Raw genomic sequence first — 19,615 nt, 5'->3', positions numbered from 1 at the left:
TACTGGTATTTCTCAGAGGATCCCCTCACTAAAGAGCGCACGAGAAACAACTTTAACAAACATTAAGAATACTAATTAGCTCCTAATTAGTAATGAAAAAGAAAAAACTTCACTGCTGTTCAATGAGGGCCATCATGCGCCCCCTAGGTGAACTGCAGGCAATTTCTGCATAAATGAGAAGAGTCCGGGCTGTCCGTCCACTCTCACTGCACGCATTCTCTTCTGCACTATTACCCGCCGGCGTCTGCTGTGTAGAAAACCGAGCGCACCTCTCATTCAGGGACGAACAGGAAGTCCGGAAAAAGGAAAAATCTGAGGGAAGGGAAAAGTTACGATTTTATGAAAGATGAGTCGCATTTATCACAACACGTCTCTGCAGAACAAGCCGGTCCACAGTGAAAAGCTTGACCGTGCGTGGTGTCCCTCTGCGTTTGAGAGGTATGTGCTCGCGTTCACACGCCACAGTGTTTCCCCTGTGAGGGGGCAGCACCAGACTCCGTCAATAAATCCCTCAGTGTTCCCAGAGAGCAGATCTGTGAGTTGTACACTGTTCAAAACATTTTAAAAATGAAATTATCTCGGGTATATGCAGCACAGCGAATGTCGGTGGATGTACGACCAGCAGTATCAGAGCGCCTTGGCTGCACTTCCTGTTGTGGCCACTAGAGGCTGACACAGTATAGTATGGACTCCCATGTTCAGCATAATCAAAGTGCTTTAGATGACATTGTAGAACTAACACGAGGCATTTTCTCAAGGTGCAGAAGTGAATTAACAAACTTATCACACACTAGAGCAGCTGGGGCCACAAGTGTGAACTCAGAACCTCCTCAACGCTTTTCTATTTGTTTTGCATTTTTCAAGGAAAACCACACTTCAAAGCTAGCCGCACCGCCTGATATGTGACTGCGTTGTAGCTTCAAAGAGTCACTAAGCTGTTAACCAAACAGCTAACACGGTTTAATACTGGAGTGACTTAACATCAGTTTAGATGTTTCACTTTTTTATTACAAAACTGTATAATAATTCAACCGAGGGTCACCGTGTCTTTTTTGGATGAGCCCGGACCGTGGGGCCTGTCTATAACAAAACCAGGCTAATAGGGGTCACTGGACGGAACCTCTTGACCCCGTTTGGGCCTTTTTCAGCATTTTGATGTAATTATCTGGGGAATATTTGCTCTAATGTGAGGTACAGAGCATCAAAGACATTTTTGTTTTAGTGAAACTTTAACGTGGAATTCTAGTATGTTATTAACATGTTAATATATCTTTGTATGTTATTAACATAACTAAGAGGGAATGCATCAATAAAATGTTCTCTATACTTGTTCTACATATGTTCTATGTTCTATATACTTTTTCAGTTATTATTATTTATTTATTTATTTATTATTTATAAATGTGCAATTCACTTGTATTTTTTATTTTTATTTTTATTTTTATTCCTATTTATTCTATTTATCCCCTTTGTATATTTTATCTATATATGTCTTTGTATTTATATATGTGTGTATATATATATATATATATATATATATATATATAATATTCTTAACTCTGTAACTTCTGTCGGTGCTGTGCTTTTTGGAAAAACAAATTTCCCAGAGGAACCTACCCGAGGGATTAATAAAGTTTTATCTAATCTAATCTAATCTATTTTATCTAAGAAGCCGTTTTTTGTTCTTGCTGACGTTATTTTCACTTTAAAGGAAGAGAGTGAGTCTACCGGTAACCAGTCAGGCTCTGTTCCTTTGTAATTCTAAACTCAGTAAGTCGGTAAGACTAGGAAAGAGTTATATGAATATGAGTAGATATTACAGTATGTGGCCAGTAAAACTGCTGGTGCTGGAGGCCAGTAGGGGAAAATGTAATATTGGGAACTGCACATATTGTCTGCCTACAGCGAGCTTGCAGACTGATCCCCTGAGGTTTTGATATAACAGCTAACATGTGGTAAAATTCAGGGACTTTAGACATGCCGGGCTAAGACTTCTCCTTCATTTTGCTTGCCTGCTGCTGGCTGGATGTAAAGTGATGTAACTTTGATCACAGTTCGTGGTCTTTGCTAGATCCAGTAACAAAACTACAGTTATGTGACTAAAGCAAATGGAAATGGTGAGTTTGGGCTTCAGAGCACAGTTGAACTTTTACTGCATTGGTTTGTTCCGAAAAATGTTTGAATGCCTTTATTTTGTAGGATTTATGTGTGCTATGAATCATCCTCCCTGCAGTTCTAGTTCTGCGTTTAACTGAGTCCCCATTCAGCACTCAGTCCCAATAAAACAGCACTTTATTTCGCCAGTACACATTTAGATACTCATTATTGTTTTTCTACACAGTGGCCCCGGAGTGCTTTTAGAAGGGAAGCTGCTCGATGTTTCCAGACATGCAATCACTGACAGCAACAATCAAAAGGTACAGTAATAAAACCAGCCGGGGTATCACTCGGTTATAAGAGCCCAGCATGACACCTTCTTCTCAGTAGATGCAAATAATCGTTAAAAAGACTGTGAGGGTTTTCAGCTCACTGTTCGAGGAGCAGGCGTTGGTGATAATAAGCAGAATTAAGTAAAGCTGAAAGCCACTGTACAGTATTTATTCATCCTTCTGTCACCTGCAGGTACGTTTCTACGTGCTGTACATCCAACCGAGCCGCATCCATCAGCGGAAGTTTGATGCCAGTGGACAGGAAGTGGAGCCAAACTTCAGTGACACCAAAAAGGTCAACACTGGTTTCCTCATGTCCTCCTACAGTGAGTACACTGGAGTTGGATCTGCTGGCTGTGCAGTGTCAGAATAGGCCGAGCAAGACATGAGGTGCAAACTCTAGAAATCTCCATTTATCTGTATGACGAGAACTAGCTGCTCAGTCTGATTGATGAGATGTAATAAATAGGGATGCACCGATACCGATACTGGTATCGGGTATCGGGGCCGATACTGTAAAATGTGTGTGTACTCATACTCGTAAAAGTTAACCGATACCATGAACCGATACCAACTTATTTCATTAATCAGAGGGTGGCTTGTCATTTTTGTTGTAGTTTGTTAGATTGGCCACTAGGGGGCCAATTATTATTTTATTTATTTATTTTATATTTTTTTATATTTTATTATTTATATAATAATAATTATTTTGTTTGTTTACAATATGGACACTGCAATAATTTAAAAGTTTATTTTATTCTCAAACCTAATTTGTATTTATTTTATTCCAAACAGAAGTGTTTATTTATTATTCTGAAAGCTCGAGACAGTGCCAATAGTTCAGTGATATTAAAAACAAAATTTTTTTGTGGTCATTTTTATTAAGATTTTATTTTTTATCGGCAGGAAATATAATAAAACCTGTCTTCCAATTAATTGTATTTGTGTGTGTGTGGTAGAAGTATAGTTTTTTGTACTCTGTATCGGCAAGTACTCAGATCCAAGTATCGGTATCGTATCGTTGCATCCCTAGTAATAAATACTTTTTTTGTTGAGGTCTGAAGTAGAACAGATCAGTAGTGCAGCATGCAAACCTGAAAAGTCCATCCACCCTGTCCTACAATTCACCAACTTCATGCAGTGACTTTTACAGGAAGGCAAGCAGAGATGATTGCATGCTAATGCTAGCTCTGTTTCTTAAATACGCCACTGAAGTTGTTTACGTAACGAGAAAAAGCCTCGTGGGTGCGGAGCTCTTAATTCCCTTCACTTACTTCAATGTGTTTTCCGTCTTTGCAGAGGTAGAAGCTAAAGGCGAGTCGGACCGTTTGTCCGAGGAGCAGCTGTCGGCCGCGGTGAACAAAGCCGAGTTAACGAAGATAACTGAGAAGCACAGACCCGCTGGGACCTGGGCCTTTTGGTATCCGGAGGCAGACGTGGAAAAAACGGACCTGGAAACAGGACAGGACGTACGGTTGAAGACTAGAGGAAACAGTCCTTTCGTATGTGAGTCTGAACTTGATGTTTGTTATTTACTTGCCTGTAGAGCCTTTCTGTGAATTGTCCTGCCTAAGATCTTTTTTTTTTTAATATATAACTTTTTATTTATTAATTTACAGTATGAGAATACAAAACTTTAGGTCAGCATGGAAGACATACACATTCCCAACATTAGCATCTACTTGCATCATGGTAATATTCAATTGTTCAGTACAAAGGGAGTACACAATCCATTTTTCCCAGAGCTTCTTGAATTTCTCAAGCTCAAGTCTGAGGACAAAGGTAAGTCTTTCCATTCCAAAAATTTCCTCCACTATCCCACGCCACTGGGCCCGAGTTGGAGGGTCTGCCTTTAGCCATCTCCGGGTTATGGCCTTTCTGCTGCTAGTCAAAAGTATTTTCAATAAATAATTATCTTTATGTGGAAGCGCCTTAGGTAAATTGCCAAGATACAACGTATCAAATGAATAGTCTATTTATATCCCGATTATTTTGTTTATCTCAATGGCCACCTCCCCCCAATATGGCTGGATCCTTGGGCAGGCCCAGAAGACATGAAAATGGTTTGCCATGGGGGTACCACAAGCTCTCCAACATAGGCCCTGGCTCTGTGAGCCTGTTTGCCCGAGCTGTGAATTTAGGAGTGATAAAAAATCTCACAACATTTTTCCAACCAAACTCTCTTAAGGACCTTGAATTTGCAGTGGTAAGATCTTAACATCCATGTACATCGTCTGTGCTGTCTGCGGTTAGGGTTCGGTCTGAGTTTGGTGACATCGGCCCAGCAAAAGGTCTGTTTATGCTGTAAACTGCTAGTCAGTGAAGTAAAAAATACACGTTAATAGAAATGAATCACTGCTTAACTGTCTACACCTAAAGCTGCTTATAAGCAGTCGTCTTCTTTGTTTGTGTAACTATTGTCTGACTTGTATATGAACTTTCTTTATCAGTACACAGGAATCTGCATCTGGAGTTGTAAAACAGGACTCTGCCTTTGAGCTTTTAGGGAGAAGGGGTAGCTTCTGATTTACACCTTCTGTGGTATGCTTTAGTAAACTCTGTTCTGTCACTGATGAACTGCAGACATTTTGTGGATGCATGCTTTAAAGGTTCGGGGTTTGCCTTCTTTTGTCATCACATGCTTTGAGACCTTTTCCTCTGTGTATCTAATCCTTTTAGGCAGATGAAATAATATGAAAGACACTTTAGAGCTTCACAGTCTTTAATTTGATTCAGATTTTCACCAGCTTGCTCACTAGCTTAAAGAAACGAATAATACTTGTTGAAACTGGTGCCTGGAAATACAAAGAAACATGCTCCATGTGTTTCAAAACTGGGACGAGGGGACATCGTGTAGGACAAAAATGAACATCGGGTTAATGCTACATCAGCCTGTATGTTCTGCAGAAAGAGAAATTGGTTTATTTTGGAACAGCTCTTGTTATTATGTGATTATTACGATTGCCAAGACTTGGGAGAGCAAAGCCAAAAACCACATGTTCTCACAGCCTACGGCCAGGAGGTTTGGGTCAAGGCTGTCTGCCTTTGTCTATCTTTATCAGTTAAGTTAACACAGTTGGAGTTTTTAAGCCTTACCAAATGCTTTCATTTTACTTTACTGTTCATTTTGAAGTGGCATGCATGTGTTCACTTTAGGGATGCACCGATACCGATACTGGTATCGGGTATCGGGGCCGATACTGTAAAATGTGTGTGTACTCATACTCGTAAAAGTTAACCGATACCATGAACCGATACCAACTTATTTCATTAATCAGAGGGTGGCTTGTCATTTCTGTTGTAGTTTTTTAGATTGGCCACTAGGGGGCCAATTATTATTTTATTTATTATTTATTTTATAATAATTATTTTGTTTGTTTACAATATGGACACTGCAATAATTTAAAAGTTTATTTTATTCCAAACAGAAGTGTTTATTTATTATCCTGAAAGCTCAGACAGTGCCAATAGTTCAGTGATATTTTGTTAAATTACAATGAGGAGACTCTGCAATAATTTAACAGAAGTGCTTATTTTTCACTTGAAATTTTTTTGTGGTCATTTTTATTAAGATTTTTTATTTTTTATCGGCAGGGAATATAATAAAAACCTGTCTTCCAATTCATTGCATTTGTGTGTGTGTGTGTGTGTGGTAGAAGTATCGTTTTTTGTATTCTGTATCGGCAAGTACTCAGATCCAAGTGTCGGTATCGTATCGGTTTGAAAAAATTGGTATCGTTGCATCCCTAGTTCACTTGGTTAAATAAGTCTATTTGCGGTTTGTCTGCTTCCATGGCAAGTTTAGTCCTAAATTTCACGTCATGTTTCACTTAATTGTACCTGGAGACACCCTGTATGTCACTTTGAGCTGTAAATGTAAAGAATCCTTAAGACTGCGACTGTCGGTTAACCTTTAGGTTTATAGCAGCTGATCTAAAGTCTGCCGTTGTGTTTCATGGTCTTCACAGTTGATCAAGTCTAGTCCATGAAGTGCTACAGAGAAAATTACATTTTATTTATGTAATTAACACATTTTGAACTCTTAAAGAAATATAACAAAAGGAAAGACACCCAGCTGAACTAAAAGGATCCAGCAAACAAAAACTGTTATATCGCCTTTGGGCTTTTGGAGCCTTGACCTGACTGGTCTGCAGTGTCGCTGCAGGGGAGGCGGACGCACCTGAGCGGCACCCGCAATCGTGCCTCGCCGCCTTAACGTCTGTGCTCTCTATGCTTTTGTGTTGTTGTTGGTGTGTCGGGCTGTGAGCTGAAAAGCTACAGCCGGCCGTACAGCAACCGTGTGTGAAAAGTGGTCAATAAAGAGATGCTGAAAAGCGTGTTCATGCAAACATTGTCGGGTCTGCTGTGATGTGTTTACAATGGGACTTCTGCTCCTGAACCTCTGCGCACAGCGTCTGCAGATCGGGTTGTACGAAGTCACTTTCATCTTTACAGGACTGTAAGCTGTCGTCTGTGAGGCGTGAGCGGCTTCCGCGAGTGTGACGCTTATATTGAGCGATGAAAAAATAGTAGAATATAATTTTATTTTTATATTTCAATATCACAATAATCCTCCAGTTTAGAACTACAAGTTAAAAAAGAACTAACATAAATAAAATACACTTCAGCTCAATACTCCTAATTTATTTCCCCAAACCACGCAGAGCCGCAGTATAAGGACTAAAGAGCCACATGCAGGTTGCCGACCCCTCGTTTAGACTGATATCAATACCTGTCCTTTGGTTTTTCGCATTTCTCAGCCTGGATTTATTCATTTATTCAGATGTGATGGATATTTGAACATTTATTATAAGATGTCTCCATCTTGTTTGATGTTGCTTTCTTTTTTTCTTTTTTTTTACTTAAACAGTTTTTATTCATTATCAAGAAAAGCATAAAACATAACAAGCAAACAAAAAAGAAAGAAAGAAAAAAAAACCCCAAAGGGAATATATTAAAGTCATTATATACCTGTACAAATACACATATGGGGTAAAGAGGAGAGAGGAAAAAAAACAAAACCAAAACAAAACAAAAAAAACCACACACACACACACAAAAAAAGCATATTTTCACTCAATTACCCACAGATTTAGAAAGAGAAAAAGATAAACTCCAAGAATGAATTGTTGTCTTTTACGCTTACTTCCTATTTAACTGAGAACATCTTAACCAACCACCCCCCCTCAACAGTTGGGACAAATCATTTGGCAAATAAGAAAGCAAAGGGGACCAAACATTGAGAAAGAGACCCTCATTTCCTCCTAAAATAGCAGCAGTTCTTTCGTGAGGAGTAACTTTAAATAATTCTCTGTACCACAAAGTCACAGAGGGAGGTTTATCCTTAACCCAATTAATGAGAATACATTTCCTAGCTACCAGCAATAGTTTGTCACATAATTTGCGCTGCGAGTGATTCAATGTTACTTCTTGAGGGTAGGCCAAGAAGAAAATACCCGGGGTCCCTTTGAATCAGATTTGTTAAAAATATTACTTAGTTCTTGAGATATGAAACTCCAAAATCTTTTGATTAATTTACATTCCCAAAAGTAATGAAAAAAGTGCCAGTTTCTTTTTGACATTTACTACAAAAATGGGAAATATGAGGTGCAATCTTATGATGTTGCTTTCTTAATTCTGTGTAGAGTTAGAACTTAAACATGAATCTGACTCAGATTTTTCAGATTTCGTCTCTATCAAAGTCAGTGAACGGTTAATAATCAAGTTGGCATGTCCTTACAGAGGTGACAAAGCTTACAGAGTAGAATTCAAAGTTGGTAGCCTACTTCGTTTAAGTTCTATAAATGCCTTTAAAAACCTTACGTACTTATTTGTTTTGTGTCACGCGTAAATAACTTCATTACCTTCTTCAAATTCCAGTCTCTTTGGCCAAAATTGATGGCGGCACAGTGACCAAGTGTAACTTTGCTGGAGACGATAAGGCTGGAGCTTCATGGACAGACAAAATAATGGCCAACAAAGCAGACACCAGCAGCACTCAGCAGCCTGGAGGAGGCGGCGAGGGAGCGGAGGAGGACGAATGGGTGAGGACCAAATCTCTAAACAAATGAAATGACTCGCATAATATCAGGGATGTAGCCCAGATCGGTGGTTTGCCATTTATTTTTCCTTTTCTTACAAATTCCTGAAAGAGTTTCTTTTAATTTCCTGAAAACGCACTCCAAATAAGCAGCCGGCGAGGCCCTCGCAAGAACAGATCAGGTATCTAACAACAGGCGTGACGTGGAGTCGGAGCGCGGGTACGTTGTAAAGTCGATTGCAGATGTGCAGCCACTGCAGGAAGGCTGAAGGAGCTTAAATCGATTGCCCTGTATGAAAATTACCCAGGGCATGAGGTGAGGCGTCAGCTGATGCGGGCGAGCATTAGGATCTGGTCTGGCTGGAATGCGGCTAAGGCTGAGCTTTGTGGCTTTCCTCAAACAATCATTTTTTCAGATGCAGTGGAAATGATATCATGCTCACAAATACCAACGTTATTAAAAACTTCAGTCGTGCAGCAGTTATACTAACAAACATATTTCTGCCTAATTCCACAGCCCACCATGTAACATAAGCCATTTTTCCACTGCACAAACTTCCCAGGATCTGTTCACCGTGGGGTTAACTTAACTTCCAGGAGATTTATTCTACTCTGTTCAATGTGACTCATTCGCAAAAAGTTTGCAACCTTGGGGGTGGTGCTGGCAGGCTAAGGTGCTACGTGCTCAGGATTGTTTGCTTTTATGATTTATCCAATTTACTTACTTTTTAATTACTGGAAGAAAGTTCTTGTGACAAACAGGTTGAGTTACTGCAGCTGCAAAGACTCATTTTCCTCTGTTTGTAATGCACTGTGTATGAATTTATGAGATATTGTACAGCCAAATGCAAGCTGATTTTTAACTAAATTATAGGAAATTAGCTGGAAATTACAGGTCAGATGATGCATTCATAGATGAATACTGTATATTCTTAGACATCGTAGTGCATTGATTACACACCTTCCTGTTAAAAGGAGTTTTTCCTTCACATTGTTGCCAATGTGCTTGCTCATAGGGGGTCATATAACTCAGCGGTCTCCAACCTTTTATGCCCGACAATATTTTCACGGACCGGCCTTTAAGGTGTCGCGGATAAATACAACAAAATAAAACTAGTACCGGTACCGAAAAAAAGAAAATTTATTCATAACACACGTGAAAAGACCCAGGAAAACCGAGTAAACAATCAAAACGATAACAAAATAACGCTGAAAACCGATAAAAACCCTGAAAACTATACATTTCACACCTGAGCCTCAACTCTCGCAGCCCGGTACCAAACGACTCACGGACTGGTACCGGTCCGAGGCCCGGGGGTTGGGGACCGCTGATATAACTGATGGTTTTTCTCTGTATTTATCATTGTAGGGTAAACCTTACAATATAAAGCTACTTGAGGGGACTGTTGTTGTGATTTGGTGCTGTATGAATAAAATTGAATTGGATATTGATGTAGCTATCGAAGGCCATCACAGACGCGGGATGTAAGGGAAACTCACTGCATCCAACTTTGAAGTGTCACTAGCATCCTTAGACTGGCCTCATCAGTAGGTAATAGAGGTGGGAATCACCATACATCCCACGATACGATATTATCACGATACTTAACGCACGATACGATATTATTGTAATTTTTAAAATATTTTGCGATATTCAGATTCTGTACATAAAGGTAAACTTTATCAATATTCATTTTATCTAATATCAAAGTCTCACACTCAGTCTTTCTCTCATTTCAGTTTTATTGTTGACAAACTGAACGGTTTGTATTACAGTCTAGTCCAACTTAACTGAATCAACCATCTGGTACAATTATAGCTATTCTGAACTATGCAGTTTATGAAAACTATGCAGCCCCTTCAGAAACTGAAGAATTTGAAAGTAAATTAAAACAAAAATAATTTTACATTAAATAAAAAAGTTTTAAACTTAATTAAAATAAAACATGTCTTAAATTAAAATAAGTAAACTGTCATGTTTATTGCTGCCATAAAAAGTTAAACACATTTGGACAGTGAAGGAATGTCAGGATTCTTGCTCAGAAAAAGGATCAACATGCTCTGAAGTCAGAGCACAAAAACCTTTTTGTAACAAAATATCGATTTCTGCTGTCCCTGTATCGATACATTATTAGCAAACAAAATATCACGATACTACACAGTATCCATTTTTTCCCCCACCCCTAGTAGGTAATGCCTTTTGAATCTATTATACTAAAGTGTAAGCAGATAGCGAAATGCAGTTTGTATCGCTGCCAACAGGTGTCACAACTGGACTCTGAATAAACGCTGTTTGCATGTGTGTCTGATCAAGCTTTAAGATGTTGTGCAGTAGTAATTAACTTCAGATTGTTACAACACTGTAGACCTCTCGCTTACAGACTAGTGTATGAGTAACCCATGACTCTATCGCAGATGGCTCGATATCCATAGAGTTGTTGAGGTAGACCTGAGGCAGGTGCCTTTCTGAATGAATATGTAAGAAGAAAGAAAGCTCCTCAGTTTCCACTGGCAGCCTCACAGCAGCTGGATCACCGGCTTCAACATGACAGAAGCTCTACTAGCCTCTGAATCAAAGCTAGCTGTGTTTCAGTAACTGTTGAGGAGCAGTCTACAGCTCAGCAGGTTTTAAACCCACATGTTACTCAGTGTTACACCGAAAAAGTTAAAGCAATTTCCATGAGAACAAAGTTATGTGGGAAAGAATCTGTAGGGCTCCTCTCTTGCGGTTGCCTCTCCCATCGCCGCTGAGGTCAGCGGTTTGAACTCTGAGTCCCTTAATTTTGTGTCGCTGACTGTAGCCAGCTTTTAGCACCGCACTGGTGGAAAACTAGTATTAATAGTCTGGCTTTTGGCACATACGGTCGATATACTTCAGCAGTTACTTTGCTCGTTGTTGACATGGGTCAGACACGAGGGTCAGGGTTTATTTTGAGTTAAAAACAGGTTGTTAATGGGTCACCGGTGACCTGGTGGACATTAAGACCACCCTTGTTAACGAGTTCTTTAGATAGAACAGGTTTTCCCCTTTAAATCAGATCCATATTTAGCTTCTTGACTTCCTTCTTGACTTTTTAGTACAAACAGAATCAGACAGGCTGTTGCTCAACCTGACCTGTGCGAATCCTCTTTACTGCCTCAGACTTTGATTAAAGGTTTCAAACAATTTCCTGCTAAAATTTATGAGACGTATAAAAGACCTTCTGGAGAGCAAGAATTTTGTGCCGAGGATTTCCTGCAAGAACTTTGCTTTGTGGACTCATAACATCAGTTATTTAAGGAAGTGAGAGAAACGCAGTGAGTTGCACAAGCTATCGGGCCTGCATGGGGGAACTCCACCTTTTTATAGTGTGATCTGGGAAACGAGCTATGACTGAATAACAGCAAAAACCTTCTGCGGCTGTTATTCAGAACATTAAGGAAGCAGGTGAAGTTTTAGACAAACAGAAACCAGAAAGCACTCACTGCCCCTGCTTTGTTTTATCCACAGGATGATTGAGAAAACTGTGTTTCCCACCAGTCTGAACTCAGGGCTCCAATCCAATCTCCAGCATGGACTGGACTTTGACTTTTATATCTTACATATGTTGCCGTAGGGCTGGAAACCTGGCGTCACCTCTACAGTCTTGGAAACTGTGCTCTTCTCTTGTATGCTTCACCACATTTACATAAGTCAACCTGCATGTTCATGTTTTTGAATATGGAGGCCTGCAAATAGGTAGTAATGAAGTTTGTAATATCACAAATAATTATTCTAATTTTAACTGAGAAAAAAGTGACATTCATGTGACGATTTTACCTTTATGAATTTTATAGACATCATGATGTTTCCAACCATCTGTTATATTAAAGTGTAGCCAGTGTGCATTATTAAAGAGCACAGGCTTGAGCATTATGGGTTTCTAAATAAAGATGCAGCATGCTACACAAGTGGAGAGCCCTCAAATTACAAACCTGTTTTTCTCAACTGGCTTTTTTTTTTAAGTGCTTTTTGGCTTTAAATACGAGGACCTATTTGGGCCACGTTAAGAAAAGAAATTATTGATCAATTTAAGAATAAAAACAAAATTTTAAGATTAAAGTTTAAATAATATTTTGAGAATAAAGGAAAGAAATGTGGAAATTAAAAGTGTCTGAAGTTATTTGTCTTTTAGCTCATAAACACGGAGCGGTGATAATTAGAAAACACTGAAGAGATGGTGCAGAAATTTGCAGCTGATCAGAAGTTAAAAAAACAAACCGCTGGCAGTGGACGCAAAGATGGATGTCATATCACGATGAGACAGCTGATCGAGTTGTTTCACTAAATCGTCTACACGAGGCATTTTGTAGAGGTTGCAGGAGCCGTGGCAGTTGTTTGGCTTTAAACAACAATTGTAATCTTCACATTTTGACTTTATTCTCAAACTAGTATTTTAGTTTCATCTACAAGTTCTGACTTTAATCTCAAAATGAACGCTAATTTCTTTTTTTCTTAATGTGGCTCTAAGGACAATATGACTTTGTGCTTTGAATAAAACCAATGATTGTGTGTTAAATGACGATTATGCTTTGTTTTTGTGTCAAATTTTAACGTGGGGATCTAAAACTGGGATTTCAGCTAATTAAAGTTTTACTGTGTGCAGAGGAACATACAGTGTCCTGATTAGAGCTTAATGTCACATACCCAGCTGGCGTTCTTCTTCAGGGAAAGTCGGTTATAAAGCCTCAAATCACAATCACATTTACATCATTAATGCATTTTAGAACATAGGACCAATACAACTAAATTTGGGGAAACAATTTTTATTTTAATACTTTCAATATTTTCAGGAAAGAACTACTGAGACCAAACTTGATTCACTTCAGAGAGTGTGCCTGTATTGCAGATACAGACTAAGAAACAGACAAATTTTGACGATTTTCAAGTTTTATATTACTTTTTTTCCCCCTAAAATTGTATAATTTAAATTTCACACATATAGTCTCTTTGGGTAAGGGACATCAACTTTTAAACATATTAGGAACAAACTTTTCGTTTTTCCTAACTGTAAGCAGTCACACCCCAAAAGCATTCCAGTTGTGACATTGTTGCAATACCCGTTAACAGAATTAAAAGGCTTGTGTGTATTTTATTATTAAATATAACAATTTCAGCAACGCAAGATCAGTTTGGCTTCTTGATTATAGCACATTTAATAGATTTTGCAAACGACAAAGTGGCAACAGAAGCAAATGGAACAAAGAGACGTTTGTTTTCACTTACCCCTAAAAAGCAATTATGCAAAGCAACAATGGATTTTTTAGGATAAATGCAGTTTTTTAACATGCAGCCATACAGCTAATACATCCTTCATTAGCATTATGTGCAAAATTCACAAATGTTGAACAGATTGTTTTTTATTTCTCCATTTTCATTGAGTGTATGGTATAAATAATGCACAGAAGTATATACATGAATACTGAACATTTCTCTTAGTACTTATAATATACTATGTGCTGCACAAGTCATATTTCAGCTTGGAATTGAATTACATTCAATTCTTTTTCTTGTAAAGTCATATTGACTAAAAATGTGCAGCTTCGAGAGAATAAACTGGCAATCAGATCAGAGGCTCTGAACCTGTTAGTACTCCTTTTGTCTTACAGAAGAAGTTTTTTGTTCGAACCACTGCAGAACATCGTCTTTGTTCTCTTTGACCCACTGGATGTTCACTTGGGTTTGCTCGATGGCCAGAGCCACAGCCCTGGTGGCTCCACCCAGATTGTAATCTTGAAAACGCATGAGCTGTAAACACAAAGGGGTGAGAAAAAATCACAAAGTTAGGTGTTGGCATGACACAGCAGCATGTGAAAGACCGTTTCTTTTCTTTGTTCTGCAGCTATCAGTTTTTGAAATGTTGGAACATTATTAAATTAAATACAATACTTGAAATATAAGCTAAAGTAGTATAAATAATGAAAATGCTATAAAACAATGATCTCAACATAATTCAACAATGTTGAAAGGCCTAAAGTAATTGGTGCAACAGTTAAAATATTTGGAGTTAAAAATAAAATATAATTCAAATTAACTTAGATAAACCTAAAAGATAAAAAAGAAAACGTAATTATGCCCTCATGAAAAAATGATTAAATAAAATATTGAATCTAATTTACACATGTTGAAAAGGATACATATATGTTGGAGTAATTAGCTAAAAGAATAGCTACAATATTATAATTAGCATTTAGATTAAAAAAAGAAGAAGCTAAAAGCAGTTGTTGCCACTGTTAAAATATAGCTAAAAGTAACAGCATGTGAAATTACATTTCTTTCCCTTTTCTGAACAGTTGTGAATGTTGGAAATGTTGAAAAAGCTCAAAAAAGTAGCATAAATAATGAAAACACCACAGACAGTGTCTTAAATAATACTCATTTAGTAATGTTTAAAGGCCAAAAGTATTGGCAGGTAAAATGTTTAAAATTATCTTCAGAAGGTTAAAAAAGAAAATGTCATCTTTATAATCATGAAAAACGGTTAAATAAAATATTTAACTAATGGAAGTTACATATGTATTGAAAGATGAAGATACGGCGAAGTAATTTAGTTAAAACAACAGCTAATAATTTAATTACCTGAAACATGACATGATATTGAAAAAGTGAAAAGCAATAGTTCCCATTGTTAAAATATATCTAAAAGTCAGTTATGAATGTTTAAAAAGCTAAATGTAAATGATAAATTCAACAATTAAAAAAAAAGCTAAAGATCTGAAATAGTTGGAAGTAATATAAAAAAAAACTAAAATCAATGATTAGAACAGCTAAAGTAAAAGAGTAACATTAATATAAAGTTAAAATAAAGAATTTTGATATGTGGCTAAATGTAAATGTTTGCTGAAAAAGGTAAAAGGGTGGCTGAAGGTAAATGATATGTGAGAAACCTGTTATGTAATTGAATAAATATGAGCTGAAATGTAGTTGAAAAATAAGACATTCAGCTTTTGTCAAGTGAGATTTCAGAAACTAATGTGTCATTTATAGCAGTTAACATCATACAGATAAAAAATGACCGTGTTAAATGTGTTAATGAAGAAGAGTTTTGAGAACTGCTGATTAGTACAAGGGAAATAAAACTAATGACACAAATTCTGTGTCGTCTGTCAAAGGTAAGTAAGATTAATTATGGAGTTATAAATAAATGAAGTATTGGGGTGTATCTGATTTGGTGTGAGCAGATTACTGGATTATGATTAGAAAGACAACTCATACTCCTGCTGTTATATCATTTTAGCAATAAAAATGACTGGTAAATTACCTCTTCCAGTTCAAACTCTGTCGAGAATCTGCTGGTCACTCCTGCAATCAGCATCGCCCCATCCCTGGTAAAATATTAGCAACAGCTTTCAGTGAAACTCAAGTGATTCATTTATAAGTGTTGATACTAAGTATCCACTTCAAAAAAAGAAAATGTCATCTTTGTGTCATCTTTGTACTAAGTATCTACTTAGTATCAAGTGGATACTTAGTATCAACACTTGATACTATACTTGATAGTGGATACTTAGTATCAACACAAACTAAGTATCCACTTAGTTTGTGTTGATACTAAGTATCGTGTTGATACTAAGTATCCACTTAGTATCAAGTGTTGATACTAAGTATCAACACTTGATACTACACTTGATAGTGGATACTTAGTATCAACACAAACTAACTATCCACTTAGTATCAAGTGTTGATACTAAGTATCCACTTAAAAAAAGAAAATGTCATCTTTGTGTCATCTTTGTACTAAGTATCCACTTAGTATCAACACTAAGTGGATACTTAGTGTTGATACTAAGTATCCACTTAAAAAAAGAAAATGTCATCTTTGTGTCATCTTTGTACTAACATGTCATCTTTGTACTAAGTATCCACTTAGTATCAACACTAAGTGGATGGTTAGTTTTAGTTAGTTTTCATCTGTTTTACAGTATGAACTTGGTAATGACAGGTAATGATTAGTCAAGGAAAAATTGATTTTCAATCCCCTGCTGATTAATTAATTTACTTTAGATAACGTTCGCATGTCGGTGTGGCCACGAAATAACCCCCCCCCCCTCTTTAATTATACTGTGATACAGTTTATTTTATATTGTTATTTCCTGGTAACAGCACAAACAGGAGAGGTAATGATAAGAAGTGATTAAATAACAGGACCTTTGCACTTGATGACACAGTGCAGAATTTTTATAGTCGACTGTTTATAAATGCCTGATTTTTTTTATGGCCCAGCTAGTTTGTTCACAGGTCACTAAAAGTGCTCTATAAACATCTGGCCCCTGAACCAGTGATGAAGCAGCAAATATGTCTCCTCTGCGCATAAAGCAGAAGCCAAAACATAATCGAGAAACATGTGGTGGCGCCATATAACCCCAAGCCCTCGCCATGTTTTCATTTTCAACCAAAAACTGGTAACATTACTCTGTTGTTAGTTCAGTTTTGGTCTCCACCCAATCCTGAAAAAATATTGTAGTTATCTTGACACTGTTGGCTTGTTTCTTAGCATTTCCCCCTGTGGACACCAATAAAGATTTCTCTTATCTAGTCTTGGTTAGCCTGTTTGATGCTGGCTTGTGGGTTGAAGACGCAGCTGAGACTGAATGAACATGTCAAATTCAGGAGGAAAAACCTGAAACCACGACCTAAAACAGGCTTCACGTCTACACGGCAGGTCACTTTTTGGCTATAAACTTATGGCCTTCAAACTGCACTCAGGAAGGCCATCATAGATAAACAGATCTAAAAAGGAGAGAATATTTAATCACATTAAACTTAGAGCCATAAGGTCAATGCAGACACCACAAGATCATATCCACACCAAGCCAGGTAATCCCATATATGGATATTTTCTTTTTGCATTGTCCCTCCTGTTAAATAGTCAGAAACATAGCTACCAATGGTTGCAACAGTGCTGCATTTTATTGTCTTCTTGAACTAAATCAATAGGAGGAAAAAAAAGAAACACGCTGCTGTGGGTTGGTTGTTTTTGTTGCTTTGTGCCAACACCATTGAAATATACTCGCAATTCTACAACAGGAAGCCACTGAGAAAATTCACATTTTTACAAGCCAGCTGAAATGAGGTCACACTGCCAAAAACTGAGCTCATCCAGAGTTTTCACACATCTAACTGGGGTGTTATGGAAACTCCTCCACCTTTATAAGTTCTGAGGTAAGCCATGAATTCTTAAACTCCTTGTAAATGTGTTGGAATAAAAAGGCTAAATAAACACTCATCACTGAAGGAAATGTGACCTATCATCAACCTCAACCCAAGAATGCTGGCATCATGTATGTTTGTCTAATCCACAGTGCAAAAGAGATGACTCAGAAAATGAGATGTCATCTGTAAAAACCAATATGAGAGGGACTAAAAGCAGTTTAAATAGCAACCTACCCTTGGCTGACGTAGTCCCAGTTTGCTCTGATAAAGTTCCAGGCCAGCGCCTGCCCTGCTGAGTTCTGGGCTATGTAGTAAATTGTAGAAGCGATGTCCATCAGACGTATCTTCTCAGGGTCCAAAGTGTAATCAAGGTATCTGCAAGATAAGGAAGGCTCTTACTGGAAACCTAATGAATAAAACCCATGTGTATTGGGAACTACTTTATTAAAACAGTTTACACATGTGTCATACACTTTAGGATTTTATGCTTTACCTGCTGAGCAACCAGATCTTCTTGGTGCAGGACAGAGCACGACGGAGCTGCTCTTTCTCCGAGGTGTCGCTGGAGGTTTGATACATGTCCCAGGCAAATTCCCACTCTTCCTTCTCACCAGCAGCCACAGCTTGGCAGTAGATTTCAGACCGCAGGTTTGGGTGGATGCTGAATCACACACACACACTTTATTTTTCCTGTTTCAGGACCATCTAATTTTCACATTTTTTCTTTGTGCTGGACGGCTGACATCACATGTTTTTGCTTCAGAAGGAATCTCATCAGCAGTATAAGAAAAAACTCTACCCGCCAAAATAAAATGCAGTCCATTATACTTTATAGAAATGGCTCATCAGTATAGTAGACTGTGACCATTGTCAGTTTATGTATGTAGTTTATATATCGATGTTTACAGAAGTCACAGAAAATGCTCAAATTATTGACGTTGTTGACAATTGAAAATGAAGACATCCAATGGCATGGTCCAACATCTGCCCACCCATCAAAAATACAATGAAAACACAACACTGCTAGATTTTTTAAGATTTGGAAAAGTCCATATGCTAAAAGAGAAAATGTCACCTGACGTCTAAATTAGTTTGAAAAGTGAAATGATGTCCCAGCCATCCAGGTTCTTAAGTCTTCAACTTGTGCTATTGAGGTATCCTGGCAGAGCCGTAGAGACAGACAAATCACAGATCATGCTCATTTCCCTACCTCCACAAATACCACTGGTAGAGACACCGTGCAGAGCAGCAGATTCAAACCTGCAGCCTTCTGCTTTGCAGCAACTGTGCTAACCACTGCGGTAACATGCAGGCCAAGAATGCAGGAGCGATAAAACAAATATAAACCACTTTGAGCTTTGGCCATTTAATTCTTTCTGATACAAACAGCTGTTGTTATGCAACATGAAATCTAATAACTGGGATAAAATAATCTGAAGGCCATTTATTGATCTTGGAGGCACAGCTACATGCAAGACCTGTTTTAGCCTCTTTTATAGTCTATTTGTTTCCCATCATAAATGTCTGAGTTGCATGATAAAGGAAATATGGCATTCATGTGTATCCACATCTGAATTATATTCCCATTTCATGTTCATGTTTTGCATGGTGAAAATATTTATTTCGACCTTTTGACTTTCAACACCGCCAGATTAAAAAGACAAAGTGTGCTTAGCGGTTTTACAGTAAGTGATTACGTTGAGAGCTTAAGTGCTGGGTTGACTATACTGGAGTCATGAGTGTGAGACGAGTGTCTGTTTGTCTTTCTGCAGTCTTGCTTTTTAATATAGTGATATAGCAAAAGAAACTGACAGAATGTCTAAGTCTGATATAATTAAATCTAATTAAATCTCATTTTATCCTTGATGTACTCATTTTAGATTGAAGTTGTTGACACATCTGGCAAAGTCAGACATCTGCACGGCCCAAGTGAGCATTTTTGGACAAAATAAAGACTAAAGAATATAAAAGAAT

General features: G+C 37.8%; 2 protein-coding genes across 2 annotated transcripts in view; one reads left to right on the top strand and one right to left on the bottom strand.

Annotated features, from left to right (window-relative positions):
- The first annotated feature begins 216 nt into the window (after positions 1–216).
- arpin (actin related protein 2/3 complex inhibitor) lies at positions 217–13,713 on the top strand. The gene is made up of 6 exons (XM_085166836.1): positions 217–438; positions 2,342–2,417; positions 2,623–2,755; positions 3,729–3,935; positions 8,310–8,473; positions 11,960–13,713. The coding sequence occupies exons 1-6, from the start codon at positions 347–349 to the stop codon at positions 11,966–11,968; spliced, it is 681 nt and encodes a 226-aa protein (XP_085022962.1). The 5' UTR covers positions 217–346; the 3' UTR covers positions 11,969–13,713.
- Positions 10,189–19,615, bottom strand: part of anpeplb (alanyl (membrane) aminopeptidase-like b) — a 28,767-nt gene continuing 19,340 nt past the window's right edge. The window contains exons 17-20 of the mRNA XM_085166808.1: positions 18,135–18,302; positions 17,876–18,016; positions 15,750–15,813; positions 10,189–14,236 (exon numbers count right to left, since the gene is read on the bottom strand). Of these exons, the coding sequence (XP_085022934.1) occupies positions 14,075–14,236; positions 15,750–15,813; positions 17,876–18,016; positions 18,135–18,302 (535 nt within the window). The 3' untranslated portion in view covers positions 10,189–14,074. The remainder of the gene's footprint in view (positions 14,237–15,749; positions 15,814–17,875; positions 18,017–18,134; positions 18,303–19,615) is intronic.

This window comes from Neolamprologus multifasciatus, chromosome 7 (assembly GCF_963576455.1).
Source record: "Neolamprologus multifasciatus chromosome 7, fNeoMul1.2, whole genome shotgun sequence".
Classification (NCBI taxonomy): domain Eukaryota; kingdom Metazoa; phylum Chordata; class Actinopteri; order Cichliformes; family Cichlidae; genus Neolamprologus; species Neolamprologus multifasciatus.
The sequence above is the reverse complement of the archived record's forward strand: the minus strand, read 5'-3'. Positions and strand labels throughout refer to the sequence as shown.

Excerpts from the sequence above, each read along its gene's own strand:
- arpin (XM_085166836.1), top strand. The coding sequence starts at position 347 with ATGAGTCGCATTTATCACAACACGTCTCTGCAGAACAAGCCGGTCCAC. Across the intron at positions 439-2,341 it reads TGTCCCTCTGCGTTTGAGAG|TGGCCCCGGAGTGCTTTTAG; the intron begins GTATGTGCTCGC and ends TTTTCTACACAG. Across the intron at positions 2,418-2,622 it reads CTGACAGCAACAATCAAAAG|GTACGTTTCTACGTGCTGTA; the intron begins GTACAGTAATAA and ends TGTCACCTGCAG.